This window comes from Seriola lalandi, unplaced genomic scaffold (assembly GCF_002814215.2).
Source record: "Seriola lalandi dorsalis isolate HSWRI2012SDOR001 ecotype SW California unplaced genomic scaffold, Sedor1 jcf7180002054297, whole genome shotgun sequence".
Lineage (NCBI taxonomy): Eukaryota > Metazoa > Chordata > Actinopteri > Carangiformes > Carangidae > Seriola > Seriola lalandi.
Window position 1 is genome coordinate 328,300 of NW_019524850.1, and position 20,643 is coordinate 348,942.

Here is a 20,643-nt window from a genome sequence, read left to right on the forward strand (position 1 = left end):
TTTTATGGTGCAAGCCCTCTTTTTAAAATGTGGCTATCAGACTGTGATATTCAGTGGCATGCACAGACTTTAGCAAAGGGCAGATTTCTGTTAAAGGTCACCTTCAGCTTTTAATGTCAACATCTTCCCTCAGTTTAGGGGATTTGGAGCTGAATGTTAAGATAGATTCGCGCTCATGTTAAATCTCCCCTTAATCTATATGATTCTGTCTTTCTTTCTTTCTTGTTGGTGCTGTATTCCTCAGTTCATTTTCAGTGTCTCTTGTTTTATTTTCTTCGGTTTGTATGTATGTGTATTTTATTTTTCCATCTTACATCTATTCTATTTCTGTTGTCTGTTTTTATTCTGCTTGACAGAATGAACAATTTTCAAACCATGCACAAATGCAATGTTTTATTTGTGATATAATTTTATTTTTTCATTTCAGTAGCAGTCTCAGATCATTTATTTTCTTATTGCAAATGGCAAATTACATCCAAGCAGCACAACCACTTCAATTCAAACATCCTGCATGAGAAATCTAAGCTTTAAAATAAATGCTGCACATATTGTGGTGTCCTTAATTTCTTCACTCTATATGGAATAGAGAAAAAATGATTTAACATCATTTGTATGCTTTTTTTCTCACCCATCCTTAAAATGCAGGTGTGTTTGTTTCTCACCTCTGACGCTGAGGACGGTGGAGCATTCAGCCCGTCCCAGGGCGTTCTCTGCAGTGATGGTGTAGTCTCCCATGTCTTTGGGGCCCACGTGGAGGATTAACATGGAGCAAACTCCGAAGGTGTTGGAGATGTAATAGTTGGTATTAGTGTTGAGACTGATGTGATTTCGATACCACGTGATACGAGGTTTGGGATTTCCCTTCACTGCACAGCTCATATAGCATTCATAGCCTTTGGGTGCAGTGTGAAGCTTCAGAGGTACAATGAAAGTTGGAGCACATCGCAAATCACAGTCCTTTCCATTCGGTACATTTACCGCAAACTTTTCTGCAATAGAGGAGATACAGTAAGATTATGTTTTTCTAAGAAGTGAATATGTGGCCTTTGAGAATGTTTGAGATGTACAAACACACCTTTCTTCTTCTCCATCCCCCAGGTCGGTGACTCCGAGGGTGCAGATATGCCAATGTCATTTTTGGCATAGATCCTGAAATGGTATTCCCTCCCGTGCATGATATTGCAGACTGTGAACTTATTATTGAAGAGCCTGTCAGCCACTGTGGTCCATGTACGTTTAGTAGAGTCCAGTTTGGACACTGTGTAGTGGAGGTGGTCATCACGCTTCTCATCAGGAGAAGGTTCCCAGATCACTGTCACTGTGCCAGGCACGTTTTCCTCCAGTTCTACCAGTCCAGGAGGCTTTGGATCATCTGTAAACACAAGTCAGTTTTTACCAGCTTCAGATTCATTACCCAATGTCTTTGAAATGTATGTAACTAAAGACAAAAAAGATCTATTGTATTACCTGTGACCCTGACCTCTGTACTGAATGTCTCTTGACCTGCAAGATTTTTCACCAGAATAGAGTAGATGCCAGAATCAGAGCGCTCAGAGGAGGGGATCAGCAGCTGGGATGAGCCATCAGAGTTACTTATTGTAGCTTGCTTTGTCACTGGCACATTGTCCTTTAGCCACATAATATCTGGCCGTGGGGAGGCCTGGTGAAAAGTGCACGAGTAATATCTTGAATATAGGATCCTTTTTCCCCCCTGTTAAGTTTTGCATGGTTTGTACCAACAGTAAAGCGAAAGTATAAATCTCACCTCAAAATTTACTGTGATCCTGACAGAGTTTCCTGCCCTCACCACCATAAAACTCTTTATCCTGTGGTTTGTGAACTTTGGCCTCACTGAAATAACGAACAAAAACAAGACAAATTGCATTGGACAATATTTAACTTTAGGAGGTGTTTAAGCATAGTAAGCTAAAAATACATAGGAAAAGAGAAATGTACAATGTACAAAGGTAGAATGGATTGTGAACAGTTCATTTTTAAACCCCAAATTATGAAAGACTTAACATACCAGGTGAGGGCATAGCAAGGACATAGTTGGCCAGCTCCTCAGGTGCGCTCTCTCCTCCATCATTAGTCGCAATCACTCTCACCCAGTACATGTTCATGGACTTAAGGCCTTTCACACTGAAGGACGTCATAATAATGGGAGTGCTGTTACAGCGGGACCAGTCAATACAATCTGCCTGCCGAATTTCAACAAAATATCCCTTTGCTTCATCCTGTACCCCTGGTTTGTCCTCAGGTTTCGTCCAAGTCAGGACCAAGTGGGTGTAAGAAGTTTCTGTGAGCTTCAGGCCTGTAACTTTACCAGGAGGCTCTGGGATAAACATCACATCACAAATGCCATGAAAATTAAAAGTCATTCCAGGCCAAATATAAAATATTTTTTATTTACAGTGTACAATATATGAGATGGGGTTTTAAAATCAATAGAAATATATATTAATATATAGGCATTGTAAAGAATTAATAAAAGCTACTAAAGAGCTACTTGAATGTAGCACGAAAAACAGTAGCAACACTTACTCTTGGGATCCCGCGCAAAAACAAACTCTGAGGGGTCACTGAATTCACCAGCTCCTGAGAGGTTTATGGCAGTAACTCTGAATTCATATGCCATACCTGCCACAACATCCTTCACTGCATATTTTTTCTCTGGAGGTGATTTTAAAGAAAGAGCAAAAACAAAACATCACTGTTGCAGTCTACAATGCTGGCAGTCTGAATGAATGTAAAATAAAAATGCAGACCTTTTATTGGCTCATCCATGGCATTGACAACAGTCCAGAGATTACTCCCCTTTTTTCGTCTCTCCAAAATATAGCCCAGGATACGTGAACCTCCTGTTTTACTTGGGGGAGCCCAGGAAAGGTTAATGCAGTCGTCATAGGCGCTGCTCACCTCTGGGGGAGCTGGAGGGCCAGGAAAAGCTGAAGAATGCAGAAAAAACAGACCATTCTGCTAGTTAAGTTTGTAGGTGGAAAGCCTGAACTTTTCTTGCGCACTGTAGTTTAAGACCAGAAGCAATGCTGTATTGTTGAATGAGAGACCAATCCTGTCTCTGAGCTCTGCAGGCAGTTCTCTGATGAGCCAATGAGCCCTCACAGACAGGTGTGTACATTTCCAAATCATGTCCAGTCAGTTGAATTTACCAAAGGTGGACTCCAATCAAAGTGTTGAAACATCTCAAAGATGATTAAGAGAAATGGGAGGAAACTGAAGTAATTTCAAGTGTAATAGCAAAGGGTCTGAGGTCTCAGTGTTTCCTTTTTAAAAACATAATACATAATATCTAAAATTCAGTTTTTACTTTGTCATGATCGGGTATCGAGTGTAGATTGGTGAGGGAAAAAACAATTAGGCTGCAACTTGACAAAATGTGAAAAAACTGAATTGGTCTGAATACTTTCTGAATGCAACTTAGCATAGACCAGCAGCATTCAGAGTAGGTTTATAATGCACAGCAGGGGGCAGCAATGACACTAAATCTGATGATCGAATAGGTCTGTTTCATACAGATGGTCAGCTGTGGTCTAGATGGGACAAAACGCACTGAAATTTTTATGTGTTTTTCACTAATTGAATAAAGGTTTCAAAAATTCATCTGAAAGTCTCTGCTGATATTTCTATTCTGATATTTTGTTTATTGAAGGGGGTTTCAAGCATAAAAAAGTGTAATACAACTTCATATTTTGTCCATTTCCTCTACATTAGACACAGATTAAAATGTCATTCAGTGTCACGATTATTACAAATCTTGTGAGGGTTAAAAAGATCAGCAATAATTACACATTACCATGACACATGACACATTAAAAGACTGTAAGGATTATAACGCATCCCCCAGAAACCAATTAATTGTAATTTTTAATCTTATCTCTAAGATATTAACATGTTTTCTATGCGTGTGTGTGTGTGTGTGTGTGTGTGTGTGTGTGTGTGTGTGTGTGTGTGTGTGTGTGTGTGTGTGTAAAATCAGCATTAAATTGAATTTGATGAAGGTAACAAAAATAGGCGGGTCTTGTCCTTGACCCAGGCCAAGCCCTAATTAGCACACCTGTGTTTTGTGCTCCATTTTAGGATCACACTAGTCTGATACAAACTCTTCCGGTTGGGTTTTGGATCAGAGTTACAACTTGGGGAAGGACCCCTTAAAATATATTCTTTTACCGAACAGCAGACGGATGGTTTTCTGCACCTGTCAAAATGAAATGTCTTCAGAACAGGTGAGGTGTCAAATGTGTGTGCGGTTCTCAAGGTCTGGTTTGATTAATTAGCTAGGTTTCCCTTTCCTCAAAGCTAGCACTAAAGTCCCAAATATAAATGTGCCACGAAAGGCACAGCTAGCTAGTTCCACCCATGTCTTTACTATCCTAGTTTGTTAGCATATGTTTTATGTTAGGGTCTGAATTGTTAAGTCATAACCAAAATGACAAAAAATATGAGCGTGCAAATTTTTGTTGGCAATGTTTATCTGTGCAAACAAAATGTTAGCTTGCATTATGTAACTTAGCTGGATTTAAGATATTAGCATGTTGTATTTTGTAGCATGCTAGAGTCCATTTACTGCAGTTCTTCACAAGCCAACAAAAGTAAGCAAATTGAATTGATAGGGACAGCTTAGACAAATCAGCTAATTTGATAGCAGTTATGCAAGCCGATGTAATTACAATGCTTACCTTTAGTAACTATAGGAATATTGTTAATTAATACATCAGTGCATCACACTCCATCAGCTGGTGTGAATTTTTGGTGTTGTTCATAATTGATCCCTGTGGTGTATGATAAATAGATAGATTCTGCAGTTAAATGTAAAATAAATAAGAAGAAGTTTTGAGCACATGATTATAAAGGGAAAAATGCATTGGAGAAGGGGAGGCCCAAACCTCTGCAAGTAAATCTGCAGTCAGACTGGTGAAGGATTAAAGACTGGTTGTGTGGCTTCTCCAGGAGCAATAGATTTATGCTTTCCAAACATAATGCTTCTGTTTTCCAACAGCAACAGCTTGTGGAGAAAAAACTGGATCATGACTTTGGAGGGGACTTTTTCAGACTTCAAGGACATCAAAAGGACAACTTTCAACGGGTGCCAACATTTCTGTGGAGTCTTAAAGACTGGAAAGACTGAAGGCCTTTATGGAAAACTATTACAACACACTGACTCCTGACCTGCTGCATGTACTTCTTTTTCAAGCAGACCTTCAAATAGTAAGTTCAACTCATTTTTGTTTGCTTTGTGCTTGTGTTGTTTTATTTGTTTTGTGGGCTGCCGTGCCCTACTGAACCTATGCTTATGTCCATTTAAACTTGTGACTTTTCTGCTGGCTTTCTATTAGTTGGCTGTTTTGCCATCATAAATTGTGAGACTTTCTCTCTGTGTCAGATTGAGAGATGATGATGATAAAGATGAGGAAGAGGAAAATAAGATTTTTCGGTTGTATCTCAGTTTGTTTGGGGTTTTGACTTGCAAGTTTTCTAAATGGTACCAGGGACAGTGGCATTGGTTGCAGTTTTTGCTGCAGTATAGTGTTTGCCTTTTTTTGCATCGTGATTTGTCATTGTCAGGTTCATGGCTATCAGAGTTTGGTATTGTGGGTACATTTATTATTGGTTAATATTCTAAATGGTTTCTTTTACCGTCATATTTTATACAGTTTGATGCTCTTGTGACATTTAAAAGCAATGTATATTTAGCTGACATGAAAGCGAAAGCTCAGTGGTTATAGTTCATCCTCTATTAGATCTCTGTCTGATAGGGTTATGGATTAGTGGCTGAGACAAACTGACATTACAGACGAAGTACCAATTTGGCTCACCTAGGGTGCCAGCTTGCATGTCATCAGTCTCCATCACTTCACTTGTACCCTCCACAGTCACTGCTCGGATACGGTAACAATATTTCCGGCCACGGTCCACGTCTGTATCCCGGTAACTGGGCACACCTGGGATTTCACCTATTTTCTTCCAGGTGTTTCGTCCCACTTGCTGACGCTCTATTATGTAGTTTATCACTGGTGAGCCACCATCATTCTTTGGAGGCCTCCACCTAAATTCAATACATGTAGCTGAGCTCTCTGTTACTTCTGCAGGACCCAGGGGTGAAGTGGGTTTGTCTGAAACATCAATAAAATGTGTTATTAAAGTTTGAAATAGCTTTAAAACTTCTCATATTTGAGAAAGCAAATTCTGCATTTATTGTAGGGAAACAATATTTTTATTGAGAGATGATTAAAGTAAGATTTGACATTTGTAATGCTGGTAGTGATGGCAGGTGTAGTTTGAACCTATTTACTTTTTGCCAAGCTCTGAATTGCATTTCTAAAACACACCTTTAAACTGTCAAGTTATCACAGCTTGTGATTCTGCTTCAAGTAGAACAAAAGAACAATCTTGATTTTCCTGTTAGTAATATGGTAGTTGGAGAGCATACCTAAATACGTCCAAGCACGGATGGGCTCACTGAAATATAGCACCCTTTTTACCTGATAGAGAAAAGATTGGCCTGATTTATAACATATTGTGGATGAGCTATGAAACATTGAAGCAGACCTGTGTGTGCTTGTGTTTTCTTGAGATCTTAAAACACCAAAGTACATATTACTATGCAGCTTACTGCACAATTCACATCCTTTGGCATCTATAAAGATAAGAATTTTCTTGAAGGAGTTGGATGGAGAGTAAATGATTTCATTTGAAATGGTCTGGCATTTTTATTGCTGTGTTTATATAGTAATATTTTTTGTAGCTGTAGAGCTTGAGGAAAAAAAAATCTCTGGGCGAGAAATATCTTACTGTTAAATTCTGCATTGTCGTTCATTCACTCACCAAGCACAATTAGCTGTGAAATTGCCTCAGTGAATCCGTGTTCATTCTTGAGCTTGATCTTGATCTCTCCTGTGTCCTTCCTCTGGCACCTGCTAAGGAGCAAGCGGCTGTGATTTGCAGATTTCTCTATCCGTGTGTTGCTGTCATCGTGGAGTTCTTCTCCCTCTCTGTACCACTGAATCTTTATGGGTTCATGGCCAACAAAATGCAGTTTAAAGATGGCGTTGTGCCCAACTTTAACTGTAACAGGTTCAGTGAATGCACTGAGATCTTCAGGGTCAAACCTAGGGGGATCTTAAAAAAAAAGGTATTGAAATGGTATTTAGCCGTTATCTGATTACATGCTAACATTTTCTGACCTGTGGCTGTAAGTATAGTAGAGAATATAATACAGAAATTTCATTTTACACTTAATACTGTATCAAATATTATTCTTATCATGAACTTTCAAACCTTTGACGTTGATCATCGCCTCTGTTTTACGACCATCTGCTTCAAAACGATATTTCCCAGAGTGCTCTTCAGTGCACCTTATTATGGCTAATCTATGGATTGCACCATCTTTAGTGATAGTGAAATTGTCATCTGGCGATATCTGATAGGAAAGGGAGCAGGCAGATGCAAATAAGCAAATCGAGCAATGGTATTTGCGAGTTAATTAGTCATTCAAGTCAGAAACACTGCATCATCCAAAGGGCTTTGTGTCCAGCTGTGTTGTCCCACAGACCCAGAGTATCTACACATCTGCCAGATATTTGAGGTACATCACGGATGAGCACATTCTGTATAAAACCTGTGGTTATTTCCCCTGGCAACAGATTTCTCTTCAAGAAAATGAAGCACTTTGTGTATTTTTTTTTTTTTTTTTTTTTTTTTTTTTTTTTAAATAACTTTTTGGGTTATTTGCCTTTTTTATTTCTGAGAGTGGACAGGAGAGAGGTGGACAAGAAATGTGAGCAGGGACAGTGGGGACTGATATTCTGGATTCAAACCAGGGACATTGCTACTACATGGTGAAAGGTATGTCTTAAGGTGCTGTCACATGTAACCTTTTTGGTTCAGTTCAAACAAACACTAGTGTGTTTTTTGCATTTTACTTCATTCGTTTTGTTTGGTGTGACAGCTGTCAATCAAACTTTAGTGTGGACTAAACAATTTAATTTAAAGCAATGAACCAAAGTGACTTTAGACCCCTAGGCCATGCTTTCTTGATGGATACTGACACAGTAATGATGAGTTTGTCTAGTATGACTAACCTTTTTGCCGTCTCTGAACCAAGCTCCTTCACAGTCTTCCCTGCTGAGCTTGCATGTTAATTCAGCTGTCTCATTGATGATAGCATTGACATCACACAATCCACATATGAATTGGACTTCTGGATCTAACAGAGACAACAGTGAACTGTTAGGCACTATAACAGATTGATAAGAATAGAAATAGCTAATGGTTGAGCTTATCATTTTTGTGGTGTTTTCTAAAATTCTTCACAATTCATGTTTTTTTTTTTTTTTTTGGTGGTTTTTTTCCAGATAGTTTCTGTCTCGAAGGAATTTTTTTCCATTCCCTTCAGCTCTTACATGTGCTGAGATATTTTCCAAACATTTTATGTTGATGCCTTGCCTTTTTATTAGGTTTTATACCTCCAAGGTTTTCTTATTCAATGTGTATTGTTTTGTTAACAGAAAATTGACTCTCCCTCTCTGGCCAATTGCAGACCTGTCAGGAACACTCATTTCAAATAGCAAATGAAAATGACAAAACAATTTGGCTTTCAGTGTAGTTCAGCTCCCGGAGAACCTCCCTGTCGTGACAAAATAGCATAGCAACATGGCATGCAGAGCAACTTGATAAACAACATGCAGGGATAGTTGTGAATAAATAGGTGTTGACTGATGAAAAATATCATTACTAAATGTGGAATTGATTGCAGTGGAGGGGATGTTTTTTGTGACCTATCACTAAATGGAATCATTATTGCTTTGTTGTAATGCTGCTAACTTGATCATTTGAATTATTATAATAATGTTGAACAGTCTTTCTCCCAGATTCCTTCTCATTCATCGAGGAAAGTATAGAAATTGCCAAAGTAAGTTTATGTTCAACATGCAGCATGATTCAGTTCTGTTGTGGTGCTTGGTGTGTGTCATGGTTCGATTCAGAATTCATGCTTAATTCAAAACAATTCTTGATTCAGTAACAAGAAAGAGAGGCACAATTTGACTCCAGTGGACTGTGTGCTAAACAAGCAGTGAGGAACAGCCTCTCTACTGCCATGTTACCGGAGAAAGCTATCATTATCCGAAACGCTCCATGGGCGCAGGGATTTTGAAGTGAAACAGACTATGGACCGAGTTATTTTCTTGGCCTCACCAGAGTTGGTTAGAGTTTTGTAAAGTGCTCTGATTACATCGGTCTGTAGATGATGGGGTATTGCGTGCTGAGAAAATACTTGACCTTTGTCTTGAAAAGCTAATTATTAGGTCATTAGATCCATAATGCACCCAAATGCTTGCCTTTTTTGAAGATGAACAACAAGATTTCTTCAATGTTTTTGCACTGCACCCCATCTGGGTGCTGTGCCCTAGCAGTTGAGCTCCGCTTTTCTTGTTTTGTTTGTTTTGTAATGTTATTACCTAATATTATTACACACATTGATTTTTGCCATTTGTGAATCGATTCATTATTGTAGGACGTAAGGAAGTGAATATGAATTTTTATTTTCACCCACCCCTGCATTATATAAAAGTATATGTTGTATAAAAATGTACTGTTCCTATGAATATGGAGTTGAAGTCACTGTTCTAAGACTGCATGTTAAAAATTGTAATGATCAGTTAGGAATAAGAAGCTACATTTGCATATAATGTATATTTAGTGACAACAGTAACATCAGTTACTTAGAAATCGACAGGAGCTTACAAACAACTGCAACACAGCAGTTTGGGATTACTATAGCACCATCATTTAGTATTTTTCAAGTGGCACTGAAAGGATTGGCCAGTGTGTTGCTGTCATTCAGTTGAGACACTTTACTTACCAATCACCACCAAATCTTCTATCGGTGGGTCTTGCCTTTTATGCCTTGTATGTGTGGCAGAGCCAGTGGCACCTTCAGTCTCGTTACAGTCACTGCAGTCTTTAGGACATGTGCTTTCACCTTTTTTAAAAATAAAAATATCAACCCATAGCTTCACACACACAGTTATTAAAATTTTGTTTCAACACAAGCCATATTTATATTAAGGGCTATACAATATGTTGTACTAATTAATCTAAAATTAGATCACTTATCCAACATGAAATAAAAACATTCTTGAAAGCAGACGAACAACTATTTCTGCTGATACACAGCAAGTATATAGTTTAGAGTAATAAATAAGTTTAGAACTGACTACCTTGCTTCCCACACATAAAATAACAAGTTGTGGTAGCAAAGGATCCTTCCGGTCATTAATCCATATTACATCACCATGCAGTAATTTGTGGTCTCTTACCATTGACTGCTTCCTGTGGCTGCTGGCTTTGCTTTGAACAACTTGTGACCTGGACAGTAGAGTCCTCATTTCCTTCACTGTCCCTTGCTTCACGGTCCCTTGCTTCATTGTTACTTGCTGATTCATTTGGATCTGTGTTAGAGCCACAGAAATTTAGGTAATGCACACTTTGATTTACACAGTGGAGTTTCAGTAAATTCCAAACACTATTTCAGTCTAGCTTAGTTCTCACCCAAACTAAGATTCATATACAGCTTTGCCAGCTCTTTTTATTTTGTCATGGTACTTTACTCATTTATTATTAAAACAAAGCAGACTTTCTTCACCAGTGGGGTGAATTTTTCCAGCCTTTAAAACAATATTATGCTAATGAAAGAGAAAATAGTGCCATTAGTTGTGTTCCAGATGGTCACTCAGCCTATTGCACCTTGAATGTTTTTGAGAACCAGCAAAGTAAATAGTTTATTTCTCTTATTTTCTTGGTTTGAGCCAGTAAAATAGCCTATTGGTTTTTTTTTTTTTTTTTAACATATGCTGTCTTTAGACAGACATACTGTATGTAATTGTCATTGTTGTACATTGCACAGAAATGGGAAAATCACTGCAGCAATAAAAACGTTTCTTTTGTTTCTTCTGTCAGTACTATGCAGGATATCTGATACAGGCATGACTAATCAGTTGTCAAATCTACTACTGTAATCTCTTCCATGCAGAAAATACACTAATAATCCCTGTTGTTTCTTACCAGATGTATTATCTTTCCTTTGGACGTTCCTTGTGTGCCTTGAGCGCCTGACAGACCCGGTGAAATTTTTATTTCCATCACCATCAGTCACTTCATTTTGACTTGGGGCAAATATTTGAATGTGGTTTAACTCTACATCAATACTTTTGCCATCGGAATCTGCACAGACACACAATAGAAAGATTAAATACTGTTCAGAAACTAAGTATGGATCTTAACTGAGCAACAACACATTTCAAAAAGTGGTGTCAATCACAAAGAAATGGACCATTTACATCAATATGGATATTAAGAGCAGTACATTTTCTACATGTTGTGTCTTACCAATTACGCCGTCCTCTGTCTTTTGATCATGCTTTATGTATCTGGAATTATTGGCTGATCCACTCAAGTCCTCATTTTCCTCAGAATGTCCTCCTGAATTTGCATCTATCGTATGTCCGTTACAATAAAAAAAAGACTTCAGCTTGAAATATATTGCATTATATCCACCGGTGGACTTATTTTGGCTGGAGATACTCGGTACTGTTAATTATCACTGAGAAATGTAGATCAGGTTTGTTGTGGAATATGTGTTATGTGGATAGCATTCAAATTAGTTAAAACAAATTGCAAGCCGGTACAAATTTGTTCAGTCTTGACTTAAAAAGTTAGAAAGTGACAGCCCCAGCTCACACCAATGTCATCTACCTCCACCACTTCTGTAAATAATATATTTATGTCCACATTACTTGGTGGGTCTGACATTTTCTCTGCATATCCACCACAATAAAATGAAACGATTTAAGTGTGACACTAGATTATCATCATTGCTCTGTAATTTTAATGGTTATATTCAATATTATGTTGTTATGTTTTAATGTTAAAAGTTCTACATTTAAGCCATTAAAGGCGTCACATTAGGTGATTACAATGTAATCCAAGCACTAAAGGTCAAAGAACTTTAGTGCTTTATAGCTGACATCCAGGGAAGTGAAAGGCAATCCACTTTCTTCCTCTTTTGAAATAACTAAATATTAACTGATGTTAAGAAGCAGCAAGTCTGTTTTGACTCATGTTTTGATCATAAACACATATTTTAACCACCACTGACTACTCACTGAAGTGCTGATGGTTGAAATGCATTGTTAGGCATAGATCGACTTTACCTGTTACCTTGTCAAAATCCACTTGTCCAGATTTGGTGTGTTTCTTGTTCTTGGAGTCATCTGCTATCACTTGCACTTCTGTTTTTGTTACACACCCTGAAACATCTAATTTTGAAACTGTGCCATCTCCTCTTGAGTTTTTAAGCTTTGCTTTCTCTTTGCTCTCTGTTGGCTTAGACAGGACACTGGCATCAGGCTCATCCTTCACTGCTCCAGCATTTTCACCCAGTCCGGTGACTGCAGTTATTTCACCAGCTCTTCCACCAGTGGTTAATGTCTTTTCTCCTTTGAGTTCTCCTGCTTCGTGCTTTGTTTTTACGACTGCTAAAATCATCTCCATCTCCTCTCGGTATTTTATTTGTTGCTGTTTGGCCACTTTCTCAAGTTCGATCTGTGCTCCACTGGCCGAAGTAGTTTTACGAGGCTTCTTCTTACCAGCAGATGTGGGGTCACCCTCATCTTATAGTTTATGAAATACAAGATGCATGACTCATTACATACATTTATTTGTGAAAATAATGATTATGGAAATTGTGGAACTGTAAAGTGTACCTTCCACAACCAACCAGGCACTGCAGGATGTAATGCCAGCCACAGCTGAATAGATGCCTTTGTCCAACTGCTTGCAGTTTCTGATCAACAGTCTATGGATTAGTTTATGGTCTGACACGGTTATGCTGTATTTTTCTCCATCCTCCAGAGTGCTGCCCTTGCCCATCCATGTGATCCTGGGTAGTGGGTGTGTCAAGACACACTCAAAGAGGGCGTCCTCTCTTTCTTGTGCTTTAATCTCCTGAATTTTGATAACAAAGTCCACATTTGACACTGTAGAAAAAAAACAAAACAAAGAAAGTCATGTACAAAAAAGTTAAATATTAGGTATATTGTGCATTGTTAAACCCACCACACAGTGTGTGTATCACCTTGGATCAGATAAATCTACAATTTAAAACAATCTTCAGACATCTTTCTCATTTGATATTTACTGTAAAGGAACTGTGATGAGTATTGTCAGAGATTGGACACACTTGATGGGTAATTCAGATTTTTTTTTTTTTTTTTACTTTAAATCCCATTTTCTTTCAATGAACCTACATTTAATCTCTGTAGGGAGGAGGTTGACTTCTTCATCATCTGTCTCATTCAGCCCTGTGTGGAGGAGGTGGACCCTTTCGACATCCATCTGATTCAGCTCTGTGTCCTTTTGAATCTGGCCCTTAATACTGAAATCCTTCATCCTCTCAACACTTTTAAAACTGTGTTTCTCTGTTGTGTCTTCATGATAGGGAATCACACCATCCTGCCATGTATACAGAGGAGTTACAGACAAAATGAAAAGTTCATATTCAGACTATGGGTAAAAAATGGTATTTTGTGTATTGTGGATGATTTTAAAATGTCAAGGAATAGCTCTGATTTTATAAAAAAAAAAAAAAAAATATATATATATATATATATATATATATATATGTGTAAACACTTCTGAAGTCAGTAAATAAGTTTTAGACATACACAGTGGTGTGTGACATTACCCCCTTGTCAACTGACATGCTTATTAACACCGTTTTGCATCACTACTGTCAGGTGGAGAGTTGTACATGTGTAATTTTTGCATCTAGTGCAAAGCACTGTACTTGTTGTGTACTTGTGTTTTCATATCACCGTGGGACTGTTTGAGAGCACTGCTTAGAGCATAAATTTGACACTCAGAATTCAGACACTCCAATAAAATGGTGGAGGGTACATGTAATGAAAAGAAACAACTTATTCTGTCTCATTGTGCATCTTTATGCTCAATTTGCAGCTCTGACGAAGCATTTGCATCTTTTGTAACACAATTATACCTGTCTGATAGTGACAAGAGATGGAAACATCTGATTGAGATGAGTCAGAGATGAGTTAATCATGTAAAATGAGCATTAAAAATTGATGTTAATTGCTCATGAGTCAATATTTCAAATGCAGTTCAGTTAATTTTAAATGATGAACTGCCTTCAAACTATCAGGCTATTATCATAGCACACACTATTCAGAATGAACATGACTTTGTCTTCACTGAAATAACAAATCGGTCATGGAATGGCTTTTTAAAAAAACTATACTAATGATCTAGCGAGAGATCATGTATTTAGTGTGGGAGCTGAGAGATTTCATACCTTACACTTATTTTGCATTCTCTCCTTCTTCTTCTCGTCCAGTTTTTTGAGAATCAAATGCAAGTCTACACCAAACTCACTACAGATGCGCTCATAGTCTTTCCTGTCAGCTTTCAGCATGGCTTCCCAGAATCTTTCATCAGTTTCCCCATCTGCTCTCTCCACTTTACTAGAGACATTAGACAAATATTTTTAAAAAAGGCTCAATGACAAAATACACACGCGTAAAGACATGTCTGGTTAGGTATTTTAATATCATACAGTCTTTATCTGTTTTTCTTACCTTTTCCTCAGCAATTTTCTGAAATCTGATGGATTTGTTGAAGCTGAAAATGGCACATTAAGTTCAGGTTTCTCTGTTTTCCAGTTACACCATAGATTTGACTATTTGGAATCTACATGTTGTTGTTGTTGTTGTTATAATAGTAATAAAACCTTTTATCTATATAGCACTTTTCAAGGTTCTCAAAGATACTTAGCACATTGGCATACACATTTATCAAGTAATTAAAAACACATAAACAACTTAAAGGTGAGGACGTGAGTTGCTCACATGCACAGTCAAAACAAATATTCTGTGTCCAGTTTCGAAATGTATAACTCTTACCATCATGCACAGTTAATGTTGTCGTGCAGACAGCTTTACCATATTCGTTCACAGCATAGCATTTGAATGTGTCAGTGTCATCAGCACACACTCTGCGAATCTAGAAATACAAATAACAGATTGAAATCATGCAACAAATAGAACATATGTACTAATACATGAAGGATGTGTTTTACTTTGCTGTTAAAAACAAAGTATGAGCAGCAACTACTCACAGGGTCTCTAGTGCATGTGAAATCATTTAGTCACTCACCTCTAATATGTGCTCCCCAGTTGATTCATCATATTTACTTTGAAATTTGTCTTTGTCAAAAGTATGGCCTTTAGCTCTTCTCCATGACACCTCTGGTTTTGGATCCCCCTTTACCACCGCCTTAAAAACAGCTAATTTTCCTATGGGATATGTGGAAATATTACATATTTATTTTTCAAAATTCATAATTGTACAGAGCTATTAAATTCAATTTGAACTTTCATTGATTAGAATCTTTTATCGTTATGCATTGCTTTTGGGTGCTTGCTTAAATCCGTCAGTTTTAGTGCTGTGTTATAATAAATGGAATCCCACCTTCCTGGATGCTTACTGGAGCTGGTATACACTGGAAATCTGGGGTTGTTTTTCCCTCTGGCAGGTTTACCACATACTGTGTGATCATCACTCCAGTCGTCTTAGATATCCTACGGATGACGGCTAAAGAAAGCCGGCAAAAAATGATAAGAAGTAACAGATAATTATGAGCAAAGTACTTTACAATTTGAAAAAACAAATTTGAAAACTAATAAATTTGAAAACAAATAAAACAAAAATCACTTCAGTGCAGTAGGATTTGAAATAAATATTCAGACCAAGTGGGGAATGATGCTTTTGTTGGAATTAAACAGATTTCTTTTTTTCTACCAGCAGATGTCAGGAGTGTCAAAGTATTCCCTAGAGATGCTTTGTTTCTGTTGACAGAAACATTTGCTTTTTGACTGCTAATGGGAAGTGCAGCACACATATCTCAGATACACTGAAAAAATATGAAAAAGTAACTATTTTCAATGAGCCCAATATAGCCCCCAGCAATGGAATCTTAAATAATTGTTTTTTTGCTTCGCAATTGTCGCCTGTGAAATGCCCAAAAATTCAATGCCCACATCAGCTAAAATGAACTAAAAGTTATGAGGCAGAAGTTGTTCTGTGCTTCTTATACTACTGCAGAGCATGTACTGTATATATGTAGTGATAAAGAGAATTCAATTTTCCATTCATCAACCTTTATAAATATGTTAGGATGCACCGTCTTAATTACACAACCTATTACTGCAGAGATTTAGTATGAGAGCAATTTCAAAAAGTGCTCTAATCATCACATAGAAGTTGATGATTAGGTGTGTTCTGATACTATATGGTAGCTCATGTATAGATGTACACATTAGGGGCTGCAAAATAAATATAAAACAGAGAAAAGCCGCAAATGTTCACATTGTAGAAGTATGGATTTTTTGGCAAATTTATTCCAAAAATACAGATGCAAGCAGTGACGTGGGGGCCAAACAGGCCAGAGTTGCCATGAAAATGATGAAAAATGATGCCACTATGTCAAGGGTATGGTTGTATCACTCACAGGAAGTTTCATGTCAGTTGGTTAAAGACTGGCAAAGCAAAAAGCCAACAACTAAGTTTTTTCAGGCTTGGACGTCTGTCAATTTTTGTAAAGATCAAACACGTCAACAGTTACAAGGCAAAATGCTCATTCTCATAATGCAGCGCCCCCTAGAGGCGAGGCTTAGTCTATGGATCATCGTGGCAATTTTAGTGAATATTGGACAGTTTGTTTGAGGAGTATCGAAAAAATACTTTAAAACTTTGCAGCTTTGCTGCTTGGCCCTCAATGACTTTATACATTATTAAAAATAATAGATTTTTCTGTCAATCAATTAATCTTCTAATCGTTTCAGCTCTAATACATATACACTGCCAAAGTCAAATGTCAAGTCAAATGAATAGACTACTATACACTAATACACTTCAAACAGCAGTGCATGAAATCTCTGTCATCCTCTGCTTACCTGCTTTGCTGCTGAGCATTTTGTTATCAGGCATTTGACACGGAAAGATAGAGGATCACACAGGAGTCGATGAAGAACAACATTAATCCAGGGATTAATGATTATTATGACAAGGACAGATATAGGAAAACCGCCACCCTGTCAGATGTGTAACTGAGGGTGACTGATTTGACAAGGTAGTAAGCAGATAATTCAGGTTATCAACACAAAGACAGGACAGGTCACAAGCAGACTCAGTATTCAATAATACATAATGTATTATTCAATATTTATTCCATTATTCATAATAATGGATATAGCTTAGCATTGTGTTCATATAGTACAGTTCAGCATGGAAACCCCAAAAACATTTTATGTTTGTCTACCACAAAATAATACAGCTCTTTCATCTCACCTGACTTGTTACCAGACACCTCATTAAAACGTTGAATATATTGATGAACCAGGGAGAAATCTGGGCAAAAAGAGATTGCAATAGATCAATTAGACATACATGAGTCAATGCTGTGCTATGGCTGTAGGATATTAAGTGGCATATATTTTCTTTATACAATACGTGTCCAACAGAAACTATTCATTATTAGTTGCCTCTTTGAAATTGCAGGGTATGTCCTGCAGGCATTTCCTTATATTTACGGAAACATTGATAATTATCCAAGCCAGGAGAAGCATTTATTCCCTTTTTACTTTTAAGTGTATTTGATGGATAGAGAGAGACGCAGAAGTAATTGAGTGAGATTTAAATAAACAGTTGGTGGAGAGGCGGGGAGTTAAGACCCAGTCAGGCATAATGTGGAAAAGGAAAGCTCATAGTGGCCTGAATAAACTGAAGCACTGAGAGGGTCACAGTAAAGGGCAGCAGGCAGGGAACCTTAATCCAGGGATATTTTCTTCCTATCCTCAGTTTATCACTGAAGCTTGAGAGAAGACCTTTAGTCAACTGGCTGTTGAAGCGCCTGTCAGTTGTCAAACGTGAACTGGCATAGTTCTCATGGATTTTATAAGTTAAACATAAGTGAATTTTTTCATGTTTCATTGCCTTATACAGATGCAGTTTTAACTGTTGTACTATATTTGTTTCTTTAGATAAATAAATGCTTTGAGTCTTATTCCTATGTTCATGCTTTGTGCACACAGGAGCACCAAGTTTTGAGCCTCAATTTTAATAAATGCAGTAAGATACCTTTTTAACAGGGGGAATAGTGGGATTACAGAGTAGCTCATACATTAATACCACGTTACACTGTCTGAATAATAACGATGGTTTCACAATACAATGACTGCAACTCGTCCATGTCTGCCATCACTCCAGTGTAAAATGGCCATAAAGTGACAAAAGGTTGAACTTCTAGAAAGCATAACAGTTCTGGAGTTAAAATTTTTAAAATGTTTAAAATAAATTAATGCAAAATATACACATTTCTCTCTCAAAAAATAAGTATACATTACAAAAATACACATTCAGTGCTTAACAAGTATAATGAACTTGTTACCCAACTTGTTAACCTAGACACATTTCCATCACATATCAGTATTCAAATTTGCAGACTGCAATCTCCATCTCGGTCCCCTTCCAGCTATAATTCAGATGACAGAGAAATGCCCAGTGTGTAAGTGTTTGTGTGAGACTGAAAGAGCAGCTCTCTCCATTGGACGAAATAGAGCCTACTTGCTGACACAGCGCTGAGTTGTTAAAGTGTGTGCCTGTGTATTTGTGTGCAGAACAGTGTCCCTAGTCTGCCGGTGTGTGTGTGTGTGTTTGTGGAGGATTAATGTAGCATAATCGATGTTGTTTGTACCTTGAGTGTTGAAAAAGCTGAAGTGGGCCCAGTAGGCTTGGGCTGATATTCGATAATATCACAGCATTTCCAGCCATATGTGATGTTTTTCATAATATCAATTTTGATCTCTACTGACTCCGGAAATATCTAATAATCTAGAAATATCTTGCTCTTTAGCGCCACTATGTTCACCAGCTAGTCACTAACTGTTTGTCTGCCCTTTGATGCTAAGCAGGTAATGTACAGTGGGCTTTTAGAGCTTTTTCACTGAAAACAGCTGCCTCCTTTGTCCAAAAACAGAACAGTGAGAGCAGTGAAAGTAAACCATAACAGTGAAGTTGTGGGCTGGACAGCTAAACATTTATTTGAAGCCGAGGGGAACTGCAGTAACTAAATAACTAACATTTTTAACAGTAAAAGAAGAAAATCTTTAATACCTTTTTTATTTTAGTTCAGTCATATTTAGCACTATTATATGGCAATACAGTAGTTTTGGGGAGGGTATTCTTTATAAGATAGTAGTCAGGCATTCACTAGGTATTAACAATCAACAGAAAAAGACCAGAACTTTTAATTTTTTATATATATATTTGAATTTTCCATTTTAAAGAAGGTAATATTTCTCCAGTTGATATATGGAGTAGTTTTGAACCCTGAGCATTGCTCGGTTTGCTGATACAATAGAACACTCCATGTTGTATTGAAAGACTCGTACATCAAGACAGTGACTATAAAGCACTTTAAAAAATTGAGTGCTTTTTCTACCCTCTAATGTGTTTTTTGACTCCAGAAATATATTATGTAATGGCAGCTCATTTACCACTACTTTCGGTGATCTATGTGAACTATGTTGTCAGTGTTGTTTTTTAGTTCAAAATGTTCATTGTTATGATTATTTTCAAGTGTAATAATTTCAGTCATTGCAGGATTTTTTTTCTTCTATAGTGTTTTTGGATCACAGTGAAGGCATATAACTTACTATTATCTTTTTTTGTTTTGGTATTTAGGTTTAAACTATTAAAGCTCTGAATCATGGTAACACGTGACCTCTAGCCTTGCAGCAAATATATAAGGTTACAGCAGTTTGTATAACCCTTTTCCATTCAATTCAAACCCAATAGAGGCCCTGGAAGAAATAACACAAATGTAAATAAAAAGACAGAAAAGATAGCAAGCTCTTTTAAAATGAATCAGTTTTAACATTCAGAAAATCTTGTAATCTTAATCTCTGCCCCAACATCTGCAATTGATGGACACAAAGCCAATCAAATATTGTTTAAATCGGTAAAAAATGAACAGGAATACACAGAATAAAAGATATTTTTGAAGAGGAAGGAGGAATTGCAATACTGTACTTTGTCTCACAGTGGGACCTGAGTTCTTCGCCCTTTTCCACATTTTGGCAAGACTTAACTGTCAAAAGGGTGACCTGCAAATAGAATGTGAACATAATCGTTAGTAACAATGACAAAACCAGACATTAGTGTTTCTTTGCAATATAAAGTATAGTTTTTTATGCATTCGTGTCCTTTTTGGTGTGCAGTATTTTTGCAAAAAGAGTATTGTTCACGTTTTCTAGATCATAAAAAATAGTATTACGATACAGTATGATGCAGGTAGATTTAGGAGGAAAGCTTGTTGTTCCCCAGGAAATAGCCATTACAAAGCTAAGGCCTGATATAGTCTTGTGGTCTAGGAGTAGAATGAAAGTATATTTCATAGAGCTGACTGTTCCGTGGGAGGCCTTAGTTGAAGAAGCATATGAAAGGAAAAAGCTCAGGTATGCAGAGTTAGGGGCAGAAGCAGAGCAGCGAGGA

General features: G+C 37.4%; 1 protein-coding gene across 1 annotated transcript; it reads right to left on the minus strand.

The window, feature by feature from the left end:
• Positions 1 to 421: 421 nt before the first annotated feature.
• Positions 422 to 20,224, minus strand: LOC111654986 (immunoglobulin-like and fibronectin type III domain-containing protein 1). Its single transcript, XM_087173982.1, has 26 exons — positions 20,182 to 20,224; positions 17,440 to 17,499; positions 15,562 to 15,684; positions 15,247 to 15,386; positions 14,994 to 15,093; positions 14,670 to 14,712; positions 14,387 to 14,555; positions 13,326 to 13,530; positions 12,783 to 13,055; positions 12,231 to 12,689; positions 11,371 to 11,511; positions 11,083 to 11,283; positions 10,338 to 10,469; positions 9,881 to 10,000; positions 8,100 to 8,224; positions 7,297 to 7,438; positions 6,844 to 7,137; positions 5,835 to 6,131; positions 2,769 to 2,948; positions 2,545 to 2,673; positions 2,027 to 2,335; positions 1,766 to 1,851; positions 1,468 to 1,660; positions 1,076 to 1,372; positions 663 to 989; positions 422 to 573 (listed from the first exon to the last, which is right to left on the minus strand). Exons 1-26 carry the CDS (start codon positions 20,222 to 20,224, stop codon positions 569 to 571), a joined length of 4,593 nt encoding a protein of 1,530 aa, XP_087030108.1. The 3' UTR covers positions 422 to 568.
• Between the last annotated feature and the right edge of the window lie 419 nt (positions 20,225 to 20,643).

Bases quoted from the DNA above. Each gene is read 5' to 3' on its own strand.
- LOC111654986 (XM_087173982.1), bottom strand. From the start codon at position 20,224: ATGTGGAAAAGGGCGAAGAACTCAGGTCCCACTGTGAGACAAA. The intron at 7,439-8,099 runs GTTAGTCATACT...CTTTCCTATCAG, and splicing joins GGTTCAGAGACGGCAAAAAG to ATATCGCCAGATGACAATTT. The intron at 1,852-2,026 runs GTATGTTAAGTC...TCGTTATTTCAG, and splicing joins CCTTGCTATGCCCTCACCTG to TGAGGCCAAAGTTCACAAAC.